Consider the following 18,160-nt stretch of genomic DNA (forward strand, 5'->3'; position numbering starts at 1 on the left):
TTTATATTCTATTTTCTGCATCTTTTAATATAACGTGTTTTTTTTTTTTTTAAGAATGTTTTTGTATAATTCTGTTGCTGTATGAAGTTTTGCTGGTGTTTTTGTTGGTTTAGAAAATTCCCAGGGGGTACAGGGAGAAAGGCACATATTTATTTACCTGGGTCACTAAAAATATCTCTGCAAGGGTACACAGGAAACTGGTGACATTATTTGCTGTTAGGGAAACTAGGTGGCTGGGGGGCAGGAGTGGGAGGGAGGTTTTATACTTTTGTACCTTGTGAATTTGGGACTATGTGATTGATACTCCCTGAATGCTTCTGAAAGCAGAGATGGAGAAAATGCTCGAGAGTATCAGTTACTTTTTTTTTTTTTTTAATTTTTTTAATGTTTATTTACTTTTGACAGAGAAACAGAGCATGAGCAGGGGAGGGGCAGAGAGAGAGGGAGACACAGAATCCGAAGCAGGCTCCAGGCTCTGAGCTGTCAGCACAGAGCCCGATGCGGGGCTCAAACTCACAGACCGAGAGATCATGACCTGAGCCGAAGTCGGACACTCAACCGACTGAGCCACCCAGGCGCCACCCCCCCCCCCCTTTTTTTTTTAAGTTAAGGAGAAAAAGAGTAGAGAGGACCCAATCTACTTAACGCTTAGGGACTAACAGTGTCTTTCATTCTGTGGGTTTTGTACATAGGAGTTTGTGACCTACTTTTGAGTATCTTAAGCCTTTATTGCATAATTACCCTCAAGAAGCATATAGTTTTATTTGTTGGAAATCCTACACAATTCTTAGGGCAGGGGAGCTTTTTATATATAATACGTATTTTAAAAATTATAGAGAGGCTGAAATGAACAGAATCATTCCTCTCCCAGCAATGGAGACCGCATTCTCTTGCCTGTTACTTCCTAGCTGAGCATGATGTCTGACCTCCTTTCCCTGAGTGAGAACAGAACTAGGCCACGCTTGTAATCACAAGGGTTTGAAGGTGGGGAGAGGAAACTAAGTGGCCATGTGGCCTTAGAAATTTACTTACCTGTACTTTTCCTCAGTTTCTTCATCTGTAAAATAGGGATGCTAATACCTACTTTTTACAGTTGGTTGGAGAATTAAAGGCAGTCCATATACATCATCTGGCATTGAACTTGACACCTCAAGTAGAGGCTTCAAAGTTGTGTGATCATTATCATTATTGGTTAGTGTCCGTTGATTTTAGGTCCTCGGAGGAGTAAAGGATAGGAGATTGTTGTCACTGAGAAGGAAAGATAGATGTTTGGGGGAGGGCAGAGTGCATCTGATATCTGCAGGTGTGTAACAAACCACTGCAGACCTGTGGCTTACAGCAACAACGAGATGTTACCTCTTAGAATCTGTGGTTTGGCTGGGTGGTTTTTTGCTTGTCTCCTCAGACTTGTGTAGCTGCAGTCAGATGATGACTGAAATGGCTAAGCGGTCCCTGACGGACTCACTCCCACGTCTGGCGGCTGCTTCTGACCGTCGGCTGGAGCGTGCTGCTTGCCTTCCACATGGCCTCTCAGGTTCCAGGAGCTTCCTCCCAGCATGGCGGGCCCTGGGCAGCATTCTAAGGGTGGGCGGCAGCACTTGCCTCTCAAATCTCTGCTTCCTTTTGCAGTGGCTGGTTCCCCACCGGCCAAAGCAAGTCACAGGGCCAACCCCAGAGTCACTGTGGGAGAGGACTTAGGCCCCACCTTGATGAGGGAAGAGAAGCAAAGAATTTGTGGCCATTTTTAATCCACCACAAGCCCAATCTTGTTTGATTTGCTTCTTGGGCTGATATTGGACAGAGAAAAGAAAAGGTTCTGTTTGTCCAGTTTTCCTGTATCACTGATGCCTCCTTTATAAAGCTCAACATAGCTGATTAAGGAGCTGTGGTTATTTTGTTTGGCTTAAAAATTGGAATAAAGGGTAATAGACGCTTTTATGTATTTGAAGGTCCTTCTTCTGAAGGAGGGACCAGTTCCACGGTGTGGAAGTGATGGAGAGCGGCTGTCTCCTCCGCCGTGTGAAGCAGGGTCTTCTCGAGGGCCGTCCTGCCCCCAGCACCATGCATGTAGAAGATGGGTAATCAGTCATGTGTCAGGGACTTTGAAGGAGGGTCTTCCTCACTGAATGACTCGACTTGAATGATTACTGCCGGTGTCAGAAGTCTCTGATTCTAGAACTCAGAAAGTGCATTGTGCTGTTTTTTTGTTTTTGTTTTTTAAATGTTTGTTTATTCTTGAGAGAGACAGAGCATGAGCAGGGGAGGGGCAGAGTGAGAGGGAGACACAGAATCCGAAGCAGGGTCCAGGCTCCGAGCTGTCAGCACAGAGCCCAACATGGGGCTCGAACCCACGAGCCATGAGAACATGACTTGAGCTGAAGTCGGACACTTAACCGACTGAGCCACTCAGGCAGGCGCCCCATCGCATTGTGCTTTTTATACCGAGCGTAGGGACGGATGAGGTGATGTCAGAAAGGAAAAAAATCTCTGTGCTCAGACTGGAAGAATTATTCTGTGCAGAATTTTAATTTTACTTGATTTATTTGCCTGCTAGAACCCCTGAGAGCTGGGACTTACTGCTGATGTGCGGAACAGTTCTCGTTCCTGCAGCGTCAGGGAGGTGCTGCATCTGGAAGACAGGTTTTCTGTGGCTCTTGTTAGGTTGGAAGACAAGGAGAAATTGCATAAGAAATAAATGTGTACAGTTGCTGCAGCAGCTATAGATTCACTTTTCAACTTGTTCAGTCTGATGAAAACAGTGTTAGTGTAACTTTTCTCGAATCATGTGTTTTGCCCTCAAACATGATTTTGAGATCTCCTGATTTTATAACAAACACCAGGTCCAAATGGTGCTGTTGTCAGCTGAGGATACTGTCCGTAAGTGATCAGAATTGAGCCTGTTCCCTCTTCTCCTCTCCCTGTCCCCCCACCCCCATCACTCCCTTTTCTTTCTTGGAGGGAGGATGACGAGGCAGGGATGACTGCTCACCCTGTTGTAAAGCTCCTGAGCAAGAAGTTTGATGGAGATGCTGTCTTTGGTTCCCATTACCAGGCCAGCCACTTTGGTCAGTGGTCTTTCTATGGCGCCCACCCCATTTCCAGCAGTGGGTTTTTTAGAAAACTCAGAGTAAGGCAGTAAGAATAAGCTACAGTACCTACAGTGATTCACACGTAGAGTGGGGTTAAGTTTTTGGTGGGAAGCAAAATTGAAGCCACGAATAAATATACTAGCTGAAGCAGAAGACTGCTTTCCTGACTGGCGCATTTACAAGCTGGAAAATTGTGAAAAACGTCAACCTACCAACTGTGTAGCTCATTGGCTCTTTGCTTTGGGTTTCCATGTTCTTCCTGATAAAAATAATAATGATGTTATTCTGATATGGTTGCCAAACGTTCATGCTTCTCACTCCACTTGTGATTGTAAATGATTCTGCAGCGCGAATTGCTTTGTCTGTGGTTTAATGTTTCAAAACATTTGAATGTTACGTTATCTGTGCTGATTTGTCGCTCTCTGTTACTTTTCAGGATGGACTGCTGAATTATGAAGAATTTCAGACCCAAGAGTAGAACCTCGCTCTGCCACTCACTCCTTTATCTCCTGCTAGTTATTTAAATTGGACTTTTAATATCCTACCAGCTGCTCTTCAGACACACATGGTGCATTGTTGCCATTCCCCGGATTGCATCTTTGAAACACAGGCTCTTAGTAACCCTCAGCGAACAAAGAGGCAACCTCCCGGGTACGTTTACTGGGAGGGTGTCACCCTGACTGCCCTCTAGCTTCTGCTGGATCTGGATTTGAATTCCACCATGGAGCCTCGCATGGAGTCCTGCCTGGCACAGGTGTTGCAGAAGGATGTGGGGAAACGACTGCAGGTTGGCCAAGAACTTATAGACTATTTCTCAGACAAACAGAAGTCTGCTGACCTTGAGCATGACCAGACCATGTTAGATAAACTTGTGGATGGGCTCGCTACCTCTTGGGTGAACTCTAGCAATTACAAGGTAAGTCGCGCTCCGGGAGGCACTTGTATAGGTGGCTGGGCTGCCTTGGTGGGTCCGAATCGGTCCTTAGGAGAAAGGATTCCTCTGGGAGAGATGAGCAGGATTCTTTGGCCTCCAGTAGGACACTCTGGTTGTGGCTTTTGGACATTTCATTCTGAAGCAAGTAGAGTTTACTCTGATTCTTGTTGGAGATTGAAAGAATCCTTATGCTTTAGCACTTCGAGAGAAGGCCAAGTGAACACATAAAGAGAGGCCCTTGTGTTGGAAAGTTTACAGGCATTTGCAGCCTTGAAGTTGAAGCGAATGCTGTATCTTGCAGTGAATGGGTCATGAGATGTTGGTGAGTGGCCCTTCAGGAAAAGCAAATGTATTCACTGGTTTCCTGTGGGGAATAGAATTGGCTATAGTACGTGGAGCATTTTACCTTCAGGTCACTGTGTTGAAGTTGGCCTCGGTACCTGGCCAAAAATAGTATGGGTTGCCAAGGACTCTTCTGCAACCTGTATGCAATGGCCTGGAGGCGATCCTTCAGCTTCTAAAGATCAAGGTGGGCATGTGCCTTTGGTGGGTAGTGGGTGGAGGCAGGGGTCCGAAGACCCAAATGACCATTTTACCCATTCAAGGACTGAGCTTTCATGAATAAAGATGGGACTTGAAGCACTGAAGAGATGTCATTCCCTCTACCTGTCCCCTCCCCCTTCCTCTCTCTTTCAGTTTGACCCTTTGGGTCAAGATTGGGGTGGAAGACTGGGGTGTCGGCATGACTCCTAATAAGTGCTATAAACATTGTGAAGGGAGCCCATGAGAAACAGAATCTCTTGTGCCTTTTTCATTGACCCGGTTTTCTGAGATTGGTTTGGACCTGGAAACTGGTGTTTACAGACTCTTGTTTTCCAAATGCATTAAACCTTGGTCTCCTCTAAGAGTCAGTAGGCTTTATACTCATTAAGGGACCTACGACCCTAATATTTTACTTACAACTGCACATAAAAGTTATCCTGTCTCTGAAAGGTGAGCTTAACTTCTATTTCATTCACCTATTTATTCATTTAGCTGAAGTTACACGTGCTGCTTATGTGCTCAGCCTTGGTGCTGGATGGTGGGAGTGTTACAGGAGAGGTGTGGAGGGTCTAGTCTAGAGACACCTTATCTGTGTTTGGATCACAGTTCCGCTGCTTTGTGTGCACATTATGATGCTTTTGGGTGAGAGTAACTGAAGTCTGACTCATTGGCTTAAAGCCACTGTATGGACGTCAGGTGATTTTCTGTAAGAATTTAAGAAGCCTGCAGTAGCTAAAGCAATGTCCAGGGAAGGAGAGTGTCCGCTTGTGTCTCTCTCAGAAGCTCCCCAGCAGACTCTTCTACATCAAATTGGCCAGAATGGCTTTGCCTGCCCACCCTAGCATTACTGGAAAGTGGATGGGTGTCCATGATTATTGTCTATCATCATGCTTGACCTCCTGATCTTAAGAGTCCGGCCTCCTTGGAGTGAAGCATGTGCCCATGTGAAGGAGGGGGGAATATTTGAGCCCTGTCAGACTCCTGCTCAACAAGTACTGGGTCGGTGAGTGAACAAGCACTCCCTAAGTGTTCAGTTCCATAAAGGCAGACAGTGAAACAGAGATTGGCTCCAACTGCACTATACTGACTGTGCAATAGCAGACTGCTGTTGGTGTACAAAACTCAGGTTTTTTGTATATTATGGATTGAAGGAGGAAGTTGGGGATGGGACTGAGGTAATATGGCTATTAAATAAGTAGCCCACAGGGTCTGCTGTACTGTGTGAGCTCTTAACCTCTCGGGCTCTGGTTCCCTCATCTACGGTGTTGGGATAACAGAATTATTATAAGCACTAAATGAAGGAGTGTATAAAGTTGTCCCGCTCCTGCCCCATAACAAGCACTCAGACGTTAGCAGTCGGTGTCAAGACTGGATCCTGCCTCCGAGGAGCTCATAGTCTGGCACTGATCAACAAGCAAAGGGTTTTACAGTACAGTAGATTGGGAGCAGTTCAGTACAGGTGGGAGACCCACCGGACTGGGTGGGAAGCCAGAAGAACATGGTAACACTGCCTGGAGGAATCCAAGGTGCTTGAAGGTTGGGTAGTTTTTTCAGAATAGCGTCTTCCGGGTCACAAAAGCATGAAAGATTAAGACTTGACCTTTCACAAAGGAATTTTTAAGGAAGACAGCTTGGTGGGAAGAAGTCCGCGAGATGACATTTGCTACTGACTTGCATGTAATCATGGACAAATCACTTTACCTGTCTCTTCAGTGCAGGTGTTTGACTAGGTAATCGGGACTCCAAGCTCTAATACCTTATATGACTTCATACTGATGGCTTTGTGGTCTTGGCCATGTCATATGGTTCTAATGTTACATGGTAGTGAGCACCCCCTTTCTTTATAAACTGAGTGTGATGACACTGCCCTTTGCACACCTGGTGCCCAGAGCTTGGAACACAGTAGGTGCTCAATGAATACTGGTTTCTTGAGTGAACCTGGGAGCTTAGACTGTTCTGCAAGTACTCCTGGGGGCTTTACCAAAATCTGGAAACTTACCTTTTAGACCTCTCCCCCACCCTTTTAAAATTATAGATCAGGATTTCTCACAGCTTGATGTGCATTTTCAGTTTTATTTGATATGTTTTTTTAAAAAAAATTTTAACGTTTATTTATTTTTAAGAGAGAGAGAGAGAGGGAGAGAGAGAGAGAGAGAGAGAGACAGAGCATGAGCCTGGGAGGGGCAGAGAGAGAGGGAGACACAGAATCTGAAGCAGGTCCCAGGCTCTAAGCCAGTAGCATAGAGCCTGACATGAGGCTCGAACCCACAGATCGTGAGATCATGACCTGAGCTGAGATTGGACCCTTAACTGACTGAGCCATCCAGGTGTCCCTTGACATGTTTTATATATTATGGATTGAAAGGATTCACTTTATGTTAAAATTTTGCAGCTTGGCTTCTTGAATTTTTTTAAGTTAAGGGCTAAAAGGATAGGAGAAAAGGGAAACAATTTTAGTCTTTTAAAACAATAGTACTTGAGTATTGTTATTTCTTAAAAGAAAAAATTTTTTAATGTTTGTTTATTCTTGAGAGAGATACAGAGTGTGAGTGGGGGAGGGGCAGAGAGAGAGGGAGAGAGAATCTGAAGCAGGATCCGGGCTCCAAGCTGTCAGCCCAAAGCCCAACTTGGGGCTCGAACTCATGACACTTGAGATCATGCCCTGAACTGAAGTCGGACACCCAACTGACTGAGCCACCCAGGCGCCCCGGGTATTATTGTTCCTTAACAGAGAATGTAGTTGAATGTCAGCACAGTGTCTCACTTAAAAAAATAGTTGGCTGGTGCTTGAATCATTTTATATTTGATTCTTTCTTTCCTTTTTAAAAAAAAAAAAAATTTTTTTTTTAATGTTTTTATTTATTTTTGAGACAGAGCATGAGCAGGGGAGGGCAGAGAGAGGGGGAGACCACAGAATCTGAAGCAGGCTCCAGGCTCTGAGCTGTCAGCACAGAGCCAGACGTGGGGCTCGAACTCACGGAGCATGAGATCATGACCTGATCTGAAGTCGGACGCTTAACCGACTGAGCCACCTAGGCTCCCCGACATTTGATTATTTCTTAAAGTGGTAAGCAAATTTGTATTTGGCATTAATTGCAGTTTAATAGCTGCTATTTATTGCTAAGTTACCATATGTCTGGGATGTTACCTATTTAATCTTCGCAGCACCCATGCAAGGTAGATGGTGGTACCCTGATTTTGTACATGAAGTAACTGAGGTCACCCAGAATTTTGAGGTATAATTTCTACTAGCGATTATGGAACTGGGGCTTCACTGTAGGTCTCCCTGATTTCCTAGCCTCTGCCCCTCTCATAAGAACACAGTAAGCAAAGTTTCTTAAAGGACATATAGTAAATACTTAAGGCTCTGTGGGCCAAATGGTCATCTCACAAATATGTAAATAGTTTGGGTCCATATAGTGTGAGAGCAGCCACAGGCAACACGCAGATGAATGGATTTGGCTGTGTTCCGATAAAACTTAATTTACAGAAACTGATGGAGGGCCAGTTTGGCCCATGGACCGTAATTTGCCAGCCCCCAAACTAAAACATCAAGCCCCTACTATGTATAAATGCTTTTTCTTTTTTTTTTATTTTTTTTTTTCAACGTTTTAATTTATTTTTTTGGGACAGAGAGAGACAGAGCATGAACGGGGGAGGGGCAGAGAGAGAGGGAGACACAGAATCGGAAACAGGCTCCAGGCTCCGAGCCATCAGCCCAGAGCCTGACGCGGGGCTTGAATTCACGGACCGCGAGATCGTGACCTGGCTGAAGTCGGACGCTTAACCGACTGCGCCACCCAGGCGCCCCTAAATGCTTTTTCTTTACTGGTGGGAACCATTCATGATTCATCTGAGGGAAGAGTAAGGTTTATGATTTGCATGTGATTTTTGGAATGGGGAGAGCATTCTTACAGGTTTGTTTTTGAAGCGCTGTATCTGAATTTTGAGAAAACTTGCCCTTTGTAGCCTTCTCTCACTCAGACTCCTGTTATGATCAGTTTGCATTCTGTTAGCCTATCACTGATCATTTTTTTGTGAGTTGGCCTCGGACTTTCTTTGGTAATAGAAGTCATCCTGGGGATTGAGGAATTGGTTATCTGTATAAGGCCCTCATACATCCAGAACACCAGGGCTACACTGTGGGGTGCTGTTCAACCTGGAAGCATTTACTAAGTGTTCTTTGTTGTCACAGTGACTGTGGGAGGCACAGAAGGAGAGGAGAGACTCTTGTTTGTTTTCTAGATTACTCGGACATTAAAAATAAATCCCCAAACATTGAATACGGTTGCCCTCCTTGATCTGGTCTCTTCCTTTAGTAAAACTTGAAGAACGAGGAAGATGGTGGAGTAGATTTTTGCCCGAACCTCCAGCCACTGTTGAGTTTTCCTTCCCCGTCTTTCTTGTGTAGGTGAGAAGGGATGAAAGGAAAGAGCGATCTGACCCAGAGAGGCTGCCTGGGCTCCGGCAGCTGGGGGGAATGAGGGAGCACGATGCTGTGCACCCCTCCCCGGTGCTGACACCTTCCATTCAGCCGGGCAGCCCCACACACCTTACATTTGCGGGCACCTGCACGTTTAGTGGGCTTGGTGGGGACCACATGCTTTTTGTGAGTACAGTTCCGCAGTCCTTTCTCCACAGTTCCCAAATCCCTGAAGCCCCAAACGTAGTGATTTTCATTTGTTGTTTGACCCAAAGTCAACTGACCTGAAACTACGTGCAGTCTTGATTCACCTGCTCAGGGCATGTTTCACAGCAGAAATACTCATGTTTGATTGTGGGCTGCCCTACGTACTGTTTAATATATGTATATGTATTCTCTCCCCACCTTATACATTCTATATATATTTCCTGTCTTGTATGTGTAGCTGTGTGTATTACCTTACCTGTGTAAAACCTGAAAAATTTTGTATTCCAGAGCACCCCTGGCAGCCAGAGTTTTGGATAAGTGATTTGTGGACCTGTATATATTATTGTAGACTAATAATGATAACCTGTGATTATGGGACATTTACTGTGTACCAGAAATTGTGTTAAATATGTATTCATTTTTACCTTCTAGTTACCATATGAGATAGATACTGTTGATTACATTCTCCAGATGAGGAGACTGATGCTCAAGGAAGTCAGATCACTTGTTCAAGGTGACAGAGCTAGTAACCAAGCTTTTTGGGACTTGACCCCAGGTGCTTATGCAACAGCGGAAGTTAATTAAGCACTTATGATGTGCCAGATACTGCGGTGGGGGCTGGGTGTCCGGTGGGGACCATCGGGCTCCGTCTGCACCCTGACCGTGCTACCGGTGCCTGGGCAGTCTTGCTCTAAGTTTGGGACATGCGGACTTCATCCCAGTGCACTCTTGTCTCAAGGCCCATGCCAGACTGCTTTGTATTTGAAATTTTAGGTTCTCTGTTAACCTAGGGCTTCTTTTGTCTCTGCCCTAATGGTCTTTATGGTCTAACTGGGGACCAGGGGTAAGGCAGGTGAGAGGACAATGGACAGTGTAGGATAAGATATAATTAGGATATCTTAGGAGTGTCTATCATAGGAGTGTCTATAAATGCTGTAGGGTGGAAAAGAAAAGAAATGTTAGGGTTTGCTTAGTTGGAGAGCCCATGATGGTGAGGTAGAATTACACAGGGCTATGAAGAATCAAAAATAATGTGTTTTCTTTCTTTTTTTATAATTAAAAAAAATTATTTTGAGAGAGAGAAAGCACAGTTGGGGAGGGGCAGAGAGAGAGGGAGGGAGAGAATCCCATGGAGGCTCCGCACTCAGCATGACCTGTGAGATCATGGCCTGAGCCAGAATGGAGTCAGACGCTGAACCGACTGAGCCACTCAGGCGCCCCTAAAAGAAAGGAACGTGTTTCTAGCGTTCAGAGAAGCCTCACTTCCTTTCTTGTTCCTCCTCTCTGGGCAGCACCATCTCTGTAGACCATGGAAGATTTAGTCTTGCCTTAAGCTTCTTTACCTCTGCCCTGGATCAGGTGCCCTTGATAGGCGTGAGGGAAGGAAGGTGTTGACAGATAAGGGAGATTCCTCTCATTTCCCTGGCCTCTGTTGCTACAACCTTGGCTTTCATTGAGGTTTTTACTTCCCCCCGTGTGTCCTTGAGGGGAGAGCCAGAAAAGATTATTGGATTCAGATGAAGTGACTTCTGTTTCTTTTTCTGGCAGTCTGCTGGGTGCTGCCATTAAGCCATGCCTCCGTTCAGAGGCTGTTCATTTCTCCCAGAGTTTGTCCCTGCAAGTGTTGTTCATTGGTTGTAAGATCTGCATTTCTTGGGGCGGCCTCCCTCCCTTCTCTCCCTTCCTTCCTTCCTTCCTTCCTTCTTTCTTTCTTTCTTTCCTTCCTTCCTTCCTTCCTTCCTTCCTTCCTTCCTTCCTTCCTTCCAGCATTTACGCTTTATGAAACATTTATTAAAAAAATCTTCTTAGGGGAGCCTGGGTGACTCGTTGGTTGGCACCTGACTCTTGATTTCAGCTCAGGTTGTGATTCCAGGGTTGTGGGACTGAGCCTTGCGCCCGCTTGATTCCCTTTCGATCTCTCCCTCTGCGCTTCTCTCCCACTTGCGCTCTCTCTCTCTCTCTCTCTCAAAAATAAAAAAAAAGGTATAGTTGGTGCACAATGTTATCTTAATTTCGGGTGCACAACATGGTGATTAAACTTCTCTATACGCTATGCTGTACTCATGACAAGTGTAGCTACACTCTCCTCATACAACACTATTACAAGATCATGGATTATATTCCCCATGAATACATTTTATTCCCATGATTTATTCATTCCACTACTGGAAACCTTTACCTCCTACTCCCCTTCACCCATTTTGCTCCCACGCTTCTGGCAGTCATTCATTCATTTATTACTTTTGTTCCAGTGTAATTAACATAGTGTTACATTAGTTTCAGGTGTACAATATAGTGATTCAGCAGTTCATGTATTACTCAGCGCTTATCAAGATAAGTGTACTCTTAATCCTCTTGGGGTATGTTTTAAAAAGACAGATGTCTCGGGGCGCCTGGGTGGCTTCAGGGGGTTAAGCTTCCAACTTCGGCTCAGGTCATGATCTCATGGTTCGTGAGTTTGAGCCCCGCATCGGGCACTGTGCTGACAGCTCAGAACCTGGAACCCTCTTTGGATTTTGTGGCTGTCTCTTTCTCTGCCCCTCCCCTGCTCACACTCTGTCTCTGTCTCTGTCTCTGTCTCTCTCTCAAAAATAAATAATAAACATTAAAACAAAATGAAAAGATAGATGGCTCTGGTGTTGTAAGTAGAAAAGCTATAGTGAGCAGTACTAAGCAAAAGCAGAAACATGTCAGGAAAAGTTATTTCAAGAAAATTTCGTGGATCGTCAAGTAAAAATGGTACGTTTGATGTATGTAATTAATGCACTTCTTTCAAAATACGTGTTTATATTATATGCAAGAGCATCAGAGTGTGTCAGAAATAATTCAGATTTGAGTGTGAATAGTCTGGATTCCTGTGCTGGCTCTGCAGCTTTGACTTCTGAGCAGGTAACCTCCCTCATGTACACAGCGTTATGTGGATTCAGTGAGCCAGTGTACATAAGGTGCCGGTAGTGATTAGTGTGTAGCATGTGGTCAGTGAAAGGAAGACAGTGCAGACATTATGTAGTTATGGAGAGGAAATATGTAGAAAGTGGACTTGCTCATGGGGCTGAGGTTGCCTACCTTCCCGTAGTCCTTCCCGGCCTTGGATCTTTTGTAGTGAAGAGCTGTGCACTATTGATAACCAAGAGCAGAGCAGCAGCTGTTGGAGAAATCCAAGGGTGAGTTTACAGCCTACTGGTGGGGGCGCCTGGGCGGCTCAGTTGGTTAAGTACCCAGTTCTTGATTCTGGTGCAGGTCATGGTCTCGTGGTTCTTGGGTTCGAGCCCTGTATTGGGCCCTGTGCTCAATGCGGTCAGAATCCCCCTGCTTGGGACTGTCTCTCTCCCTCACTCTCTGCCCCTCCCCCGCCCGGCTTTCTTGGTCTCTCTCAAAAGAAATAAATAAACATTAAAAAAAAAAAACCACACAACTTTAAAACCTACCGGTTGAGGACCCCTTTTAGGAGGGTTTAGCAGGGGTGTTTTTATTTTTATTTCTAATACTTTGCCTTGCTAATTTAGAAAGCTAAAATTTAAATAAGGATATGTATAATAGAAGAAATCTTAAATTGAATGTCACAGCAGAAAGAAAAAGAAACAGCTGGGGTGAGAAAATGGAGCCAAAAATGAGGCGGATGAATCCGTACATGACAGCTAATGTTTACTAATAGCTAACATTTATTTATTTATTTATTTATCCATTTATTTATTCACTTATTTATAAGAATTATTTATTTTTGAGACAGAGAGAGTGTAAACAGGGAAGGGGCAGAGAGAGGGGGGACAGAGGATCTGAGGCAGGTTCTGTGCTGACAGCAGTGAGCCCAATGTGGGGCTCGAACTCATGAACTGTGAGATCATGACCAGAGCCGAAGGTGGACGTTCAACTGACTGAGCCACCCAGGCACCCCAGTAGCTAACATTTCTTAAGTGCCCGTTATGGGCCAGAAACCGTTAAATACTTCGCATCTGCTGCCTCGTCAAATTATGACGTAGGTACTACGTGAAAAGTCTTGTGATTAGTCCTATTCTGCAGTTGTTGGAGAAACCGCCTAAGAGAGTGAAGAGAGTCACATAACTAGAAAGTGTGAGAGGCGGATTTTAATTTGAGTAGTTTGAGCCCACATCTGAATCCATGTGCAATGCCACTTTTTTGTAATGTTGCAGCAGTATTAATAATTTCTACTGGAGCGTAAAGAATAGAGTGTAAGGACTCACCCCGGAGTTCACAGTGATTGCTTTAGGAGACTGGGTCCTGAGTGAGAGATAAGCAACTCATTTTGTACTTTAATGAGAAACCCAAATATTTAAGGTTAATATTTTAAACAGTTCTTTGGTCCTAGTAGACTCATGACCATGAATAAATACTCTCTTATTTTGGAAAATATTCAGACGTATCGGAAGGTTTCAGAAAATAGTGCAAAGAACTTTCATGTAGTTTCGCCCAGATCCCAGTGTTAACCCTTCACATTTGTTTTGTCTTTCTGTCTGTGTATGCACGCATATTATCATCATTTGTGGACTGCTGGAATGTGAGTTGTAGACACAGTGCTCTGTTGCTCTTAAACACTTGCATGTATTTCCTAAAAACAAGGACATTTGCTTATGTCATCTTAGCACAGTTATCTTAAGTCAATAGTAGGATCAGTAGAGGAAGATCTGTCTCATCTGTGAGCCTTATTCACATCTCACCTGTTGTCTTCCTAACGTCCTGTGTAACAAAGGCAAGAACAGTTTTCTTGTCCACAATCCAGTCCAGAACCACAGTTGAATTTGGTTCTCATCTGGATAGTCTTCTTAAATCTGAGGTGGTTCATCATCAGTCTTGCCTTTGTCTCTCTTAATACTTTGGAAGAGCACATTTATTTGTACAGCCCTTCGATTTGAGCTTGAATGTTTCTCATGATTAGATTGAGGTTGTGCCTTTTGGGCCGAATACCATGCACGTGTACTCTGTGCATCATATCAGGAGAGACACGGTGTCTTTCTCTTCCCTGGTGAAAGAGGTCTTTGCCAGGTAGCTTCCGAAAGTTGCTATTTTTATTTTTGATTTGTCTTTTATAATGAATAGGTATCTTATGGGGAGGTCCTTTGCGACTATGTAAATACCCTGTTTTTGACCAAACTTTCACCTACCAGTTTTAGCATCCATTGATATATTTTGCCAAAAATAATTATTACTGTGTTGTCTGCCATAGGGTGACTTTCTGATTCCATCATTTCTTCTTCATTATTAGTTGGCTCCAAATATTTTTGAAATATACATCCTATGTCTGTTTGTATAGCAGGAATTAAGCGTGTATTTTGATAGTTATCCCCAAAAGGAACTACTGTGAAGAAAGAAAAACTTTTTCAAATTAGTCTCATTTAGATACATTTATACTCATAAAGAATTTAAGGTAGTCTAATGATTTGTGAACCTATAAGACGCATGATGTGATGAAGTTTGGTTTGGGCTAGCAGTAATGGAGAGATGGTCGGCTCTACGTTCTCATAACGATTGTGCACGGGATACAGAAAGGCAGATAATAGCAAGACGTCTTCCTGGATTTAGGATATTAAAGAAAGGACACTTTGCAGGAGAGGGAAAAAGCAGAGCATAGAAAACATGAAACAGAAGACAGTACTGAGTGAGATCTAGGTTATTTTGCTGTACTTCCTGTGGACAGAATCCACCAGCTTGTGCTTTGGACTGAGGGGGAAAATGTCGTAAATGGGGAAGAAGTGCTTCGTGCCAAGTTCAGTGGCTGGTAGGAGTCTGTTTAATCATCCTTTAAAAAAAAATTATTTTGAGAGAGATAGTGTGAGTGGAGGGGGGGCAGTGCAGAGAGAGAGGGAGAGAGGTCGAGAATCCCAAGTAGGCTCCACACTGTCAGTGCAGAGCCTGACTCAGGGCTTGAACTCATGAACTGCGAGACCACGATCTGGGCCGAAACCAAGAGCCAAACACATAACCACCCATCTCTGGCATCCGCCCCATCTCTGTTTAATCATCCTTAAGCGCTTTGTGGAAGAATGGCCCTTAGGATTCTTTGTTTAAAAAATAGGTATTGGTACACATTCATATTACAATATATATTTGTAAGGTGTATTTTAATATATATTGATCCTGAGATCAGGGGTCTCACGCTCTACCGACTGAACCAGCCAGGCATCTCTTAGGACTCTTGGGTGAGGGAAGAGAGATGGCTCAGTGGGCTCCACGAGGAAGCATCTTGCAGGTGACATTAATGGAGGTAGTGTTCTGAGATCCTACACTAGTGGGGCTGAGCAAGGTCCTGGGTAGAGGAGCCTGGAGAGATCGTGGGACCTTGGGACTGACTCCAGGGGCAGTGGAAGACATCGAAGGACTGCTGGGTGCTAACGATGCCTTAGGAGTTAGGGATGTAATGAAAGTGGCGTGGGCTAATACCAGGGGGAGAGGGGAGAAGCAAACTGGAGTAAGGGCATTAGAGAGGAGGACAGGGTCAGGGGGTTTTGCTGTTAGCTTGGGTATGTGAAGGACTGGGGTGAATTTGAGAAGTCCTCAAGGTTTCAGGCTTAAGGATGCAATTTATTGACTGTGGGTAACCTTATGGAAAAAGGTTCTTTTCCTGCACTATGCATTTTTTTTTTTTTTTTTTTTTTAATTAGAGAGGACATTTTGGGGCGCCTGGGTGGCTCAAGTCGATTAAGTGTCTGACTTCAGCTCAGGTCTGATCTTGCAGTTTGTGAGTTTGAGCCCCTCATCGGGCTCTGTGCTGACAGCTTGGAGCCTGGAGCCCGCTTTGGATTTTGTGTCTCCCTCTCTCTCTGCGCCTCCCCTGCTCACGCTCTCTGTCTCAAGAATAAATAAACATTAAAGAAATTTAATTGGAGAAGACATTTTAAGAAAAAAATACCAAATAATTTGGAGGAACATTTAGGAAAATTTTTGTCTTTGACTTACTTTGGCAGAGGGTCTTAAGCCTTGTATGCTTTGTGATTTACATATGTATCTTGGGAACATCTTTTTTCAAACACTTTTTTTTAATTTAATTTTTTATTTTTTAAAATTTACATCCAGATTAGCTACATATAGTGAAACAATGATTTCAGGAGTAGATTCCTTAATGCCCTTTACCCATTTAGCCCATCCACCCCCAACCCCTCCAGTGACCCTCAGTTTGTTCTCCATATTTATGAATCTCTTCTGTCAAACACTTTTCTTTTTTTTTTAAGTTTTTTTTTCTTTTTTTTTTAAGTTTTTTTTTCTAATGTTTATTTTTGTGAGAGAGAGAGAAAGAGAGAGAGGGGGGAGGAGGGGTGGGGGGAGAGAGAAGGAGACACAGAATCTGAAGGAGGCTCCAGGCTCTGAGCTGTCAGCACAGAGCCCGACGCGGGGCTTGAACTCACAGACTGCAAGATCATGACCTGAGCCCAAGTCAGGTGCTCTACTGACTGAGCCACCCAGGCGCCCCTGTCAAACACTTTTCTTGAGGCTGCCTAATTGAAGAATTTTTGCAAATGCTGATTTAGAAAAAAAGTTTTGTTTTTCTTATGGTAAAAGTGATATGTGCCTGTTATATGAACAAGAACCAACTAATAAAACTTCTGAATATAAAGTTAAAATGAAAAAATTGAAGATCAGTCACAGTCTATTGCCATAACTAGTTTATTTTTATATTGGTACAAAAAAGATGGAAAAAATATTTATGTAAGACTGCTCTTACTATACATGTTCTGTATGCGTGTGTGTTGTTTTGTGTCTAGTTTACACATGCTATTTTGTGAGCTTTTTTTTTGGTTACGTGTATGTCACGACGATTTTTTCACATCAATAAATTAGACCACTTATGAGTTAATATAACTTTAACGTATTACTCTCTTCTGTGAATGGTTAGCCATCATTTCTTTATCCATAGTTGGTTGCTAACACATAGGCAGTTTCTAGGTTTGTTTTTTGTTTGTTTGTTATAAGCACTGAACATCATTGAGTGTACATATGTTCACGCTCGTGTGTGTGCGCGTGCGTGCATGCGTGTGTGTTGACAGTTCTGAAAACCTTTCAGCCTGAATTGCTGGGTCAGAGTGGGCCAGATTGCGCGCCCAGCAGTGGTGCAAGAGTGCGTGCTTCAGTACCACCCGTGGGTATTACCGTTTCTTTGGACAGCCTTCCGTTTTCATGGGCAGAATATCTCTGTGTAGCTAGAGCAGCACTTGATAGAGAGGATGTGAAGCAAATCATTTTATTTTTGTTAGTCTCATTTCCCCTCTATTTATTTTTTAAAGTTTTATTTATGTAAGCACTCTCTACTCCCAGTGTGGGGCTTACACTCAGGACCCCGAGATCAAGAGTCGTGTGGTCTTCTGATTGAGCCAGCCAGGCACCCCAATCTCATTTCCCCTTTAAAAGATTGACGGAAAAAGGTTTTGTCTTCTTAAACATGAGCAGAGAAGAAAATGTCTGTAGTTCGGAGAAGGAAACCCTGATACCTTGACAAAGTCCACTTTGTTGGATTAAAGAAATTAGGTCTCTCTGTCATTTTATTCCCATTAGGTTATCTTTTTTCTACACAGGATGAGAACAATATTGATTTATCTCCCAAGAGAGTTGTGGGGTGGGGGGAACCATCATAATCCATTTTTTGGAATGTTCCTTTCCTTTTCCCAAGTGCTTTCACACCTCTTGTAACCTAAATGTCAGCTCATCTTAACTGTTCTGTGTTGGGAGACACTAAGTAACGCCAAGTAGATGGTAATTTTGGTTTTGTTGGGCAGCGAGGGATAGGTATGTGATCTTATTTGATTCTTCATATGATTCTAAGGAATTTTTTGTTTTTAAACAGCTTTGCAAAGAAAAGGACTGATATTAACCTTTCTGATCATGGGAAGGGAGTCAGATAAACTTTATGTTGAACAGGATTTGAGTTCAAAGCAGTTTAAGCTGTAAAGGGGCATTATTGGGGCAAGTCACACCCACAGTGGTGATTGAGATTACTGTGGAGACAGCACTGGTGAC

General features: G+C 43.7%; 1 protein-coding gene across 34 annotated transcripts in view; it reads left to right on the plus strand.

The window, feature by feature from the left end:
- CLASP1 (cytoplasmic linker associated protein 1) overlaps positions 1-18,160 on the plus strand; it is a 275,809-nt gene that overhangs the window by 34,203 nt on the left and 223,446 nt on the right. For all 34 annotated transcript variants that reach the window (XM_086718350.1, XM_086718353.1, XM_086718377.1 and 31 more), the window contains exon 2: positions 3,526-4,005. In XM_086718350.1, the coding sequence (XP_086574476.1) occupies positions 3,811-4,005 (195 nt within the window). In that variant the 5' untranslated portion in view covers positions 3,526-3,810. The remainder of the gene's footprint in view (positions 1-3,525; positions 4,006-18,160) is intronic.

Source organism: Puma concolor, chromosome C1, assembly GCF_028749965.1.
Source record: "Puma concolor isolate L17-30 chromosome C1, mPumCon1.1.hap2, whole genome shotgun sequence".
Lineage (NCBI taxonomy): Eukaryota > Metazoa > Chordata > Mammalia > Carnivora > Felidae > Puma > Puma concolor.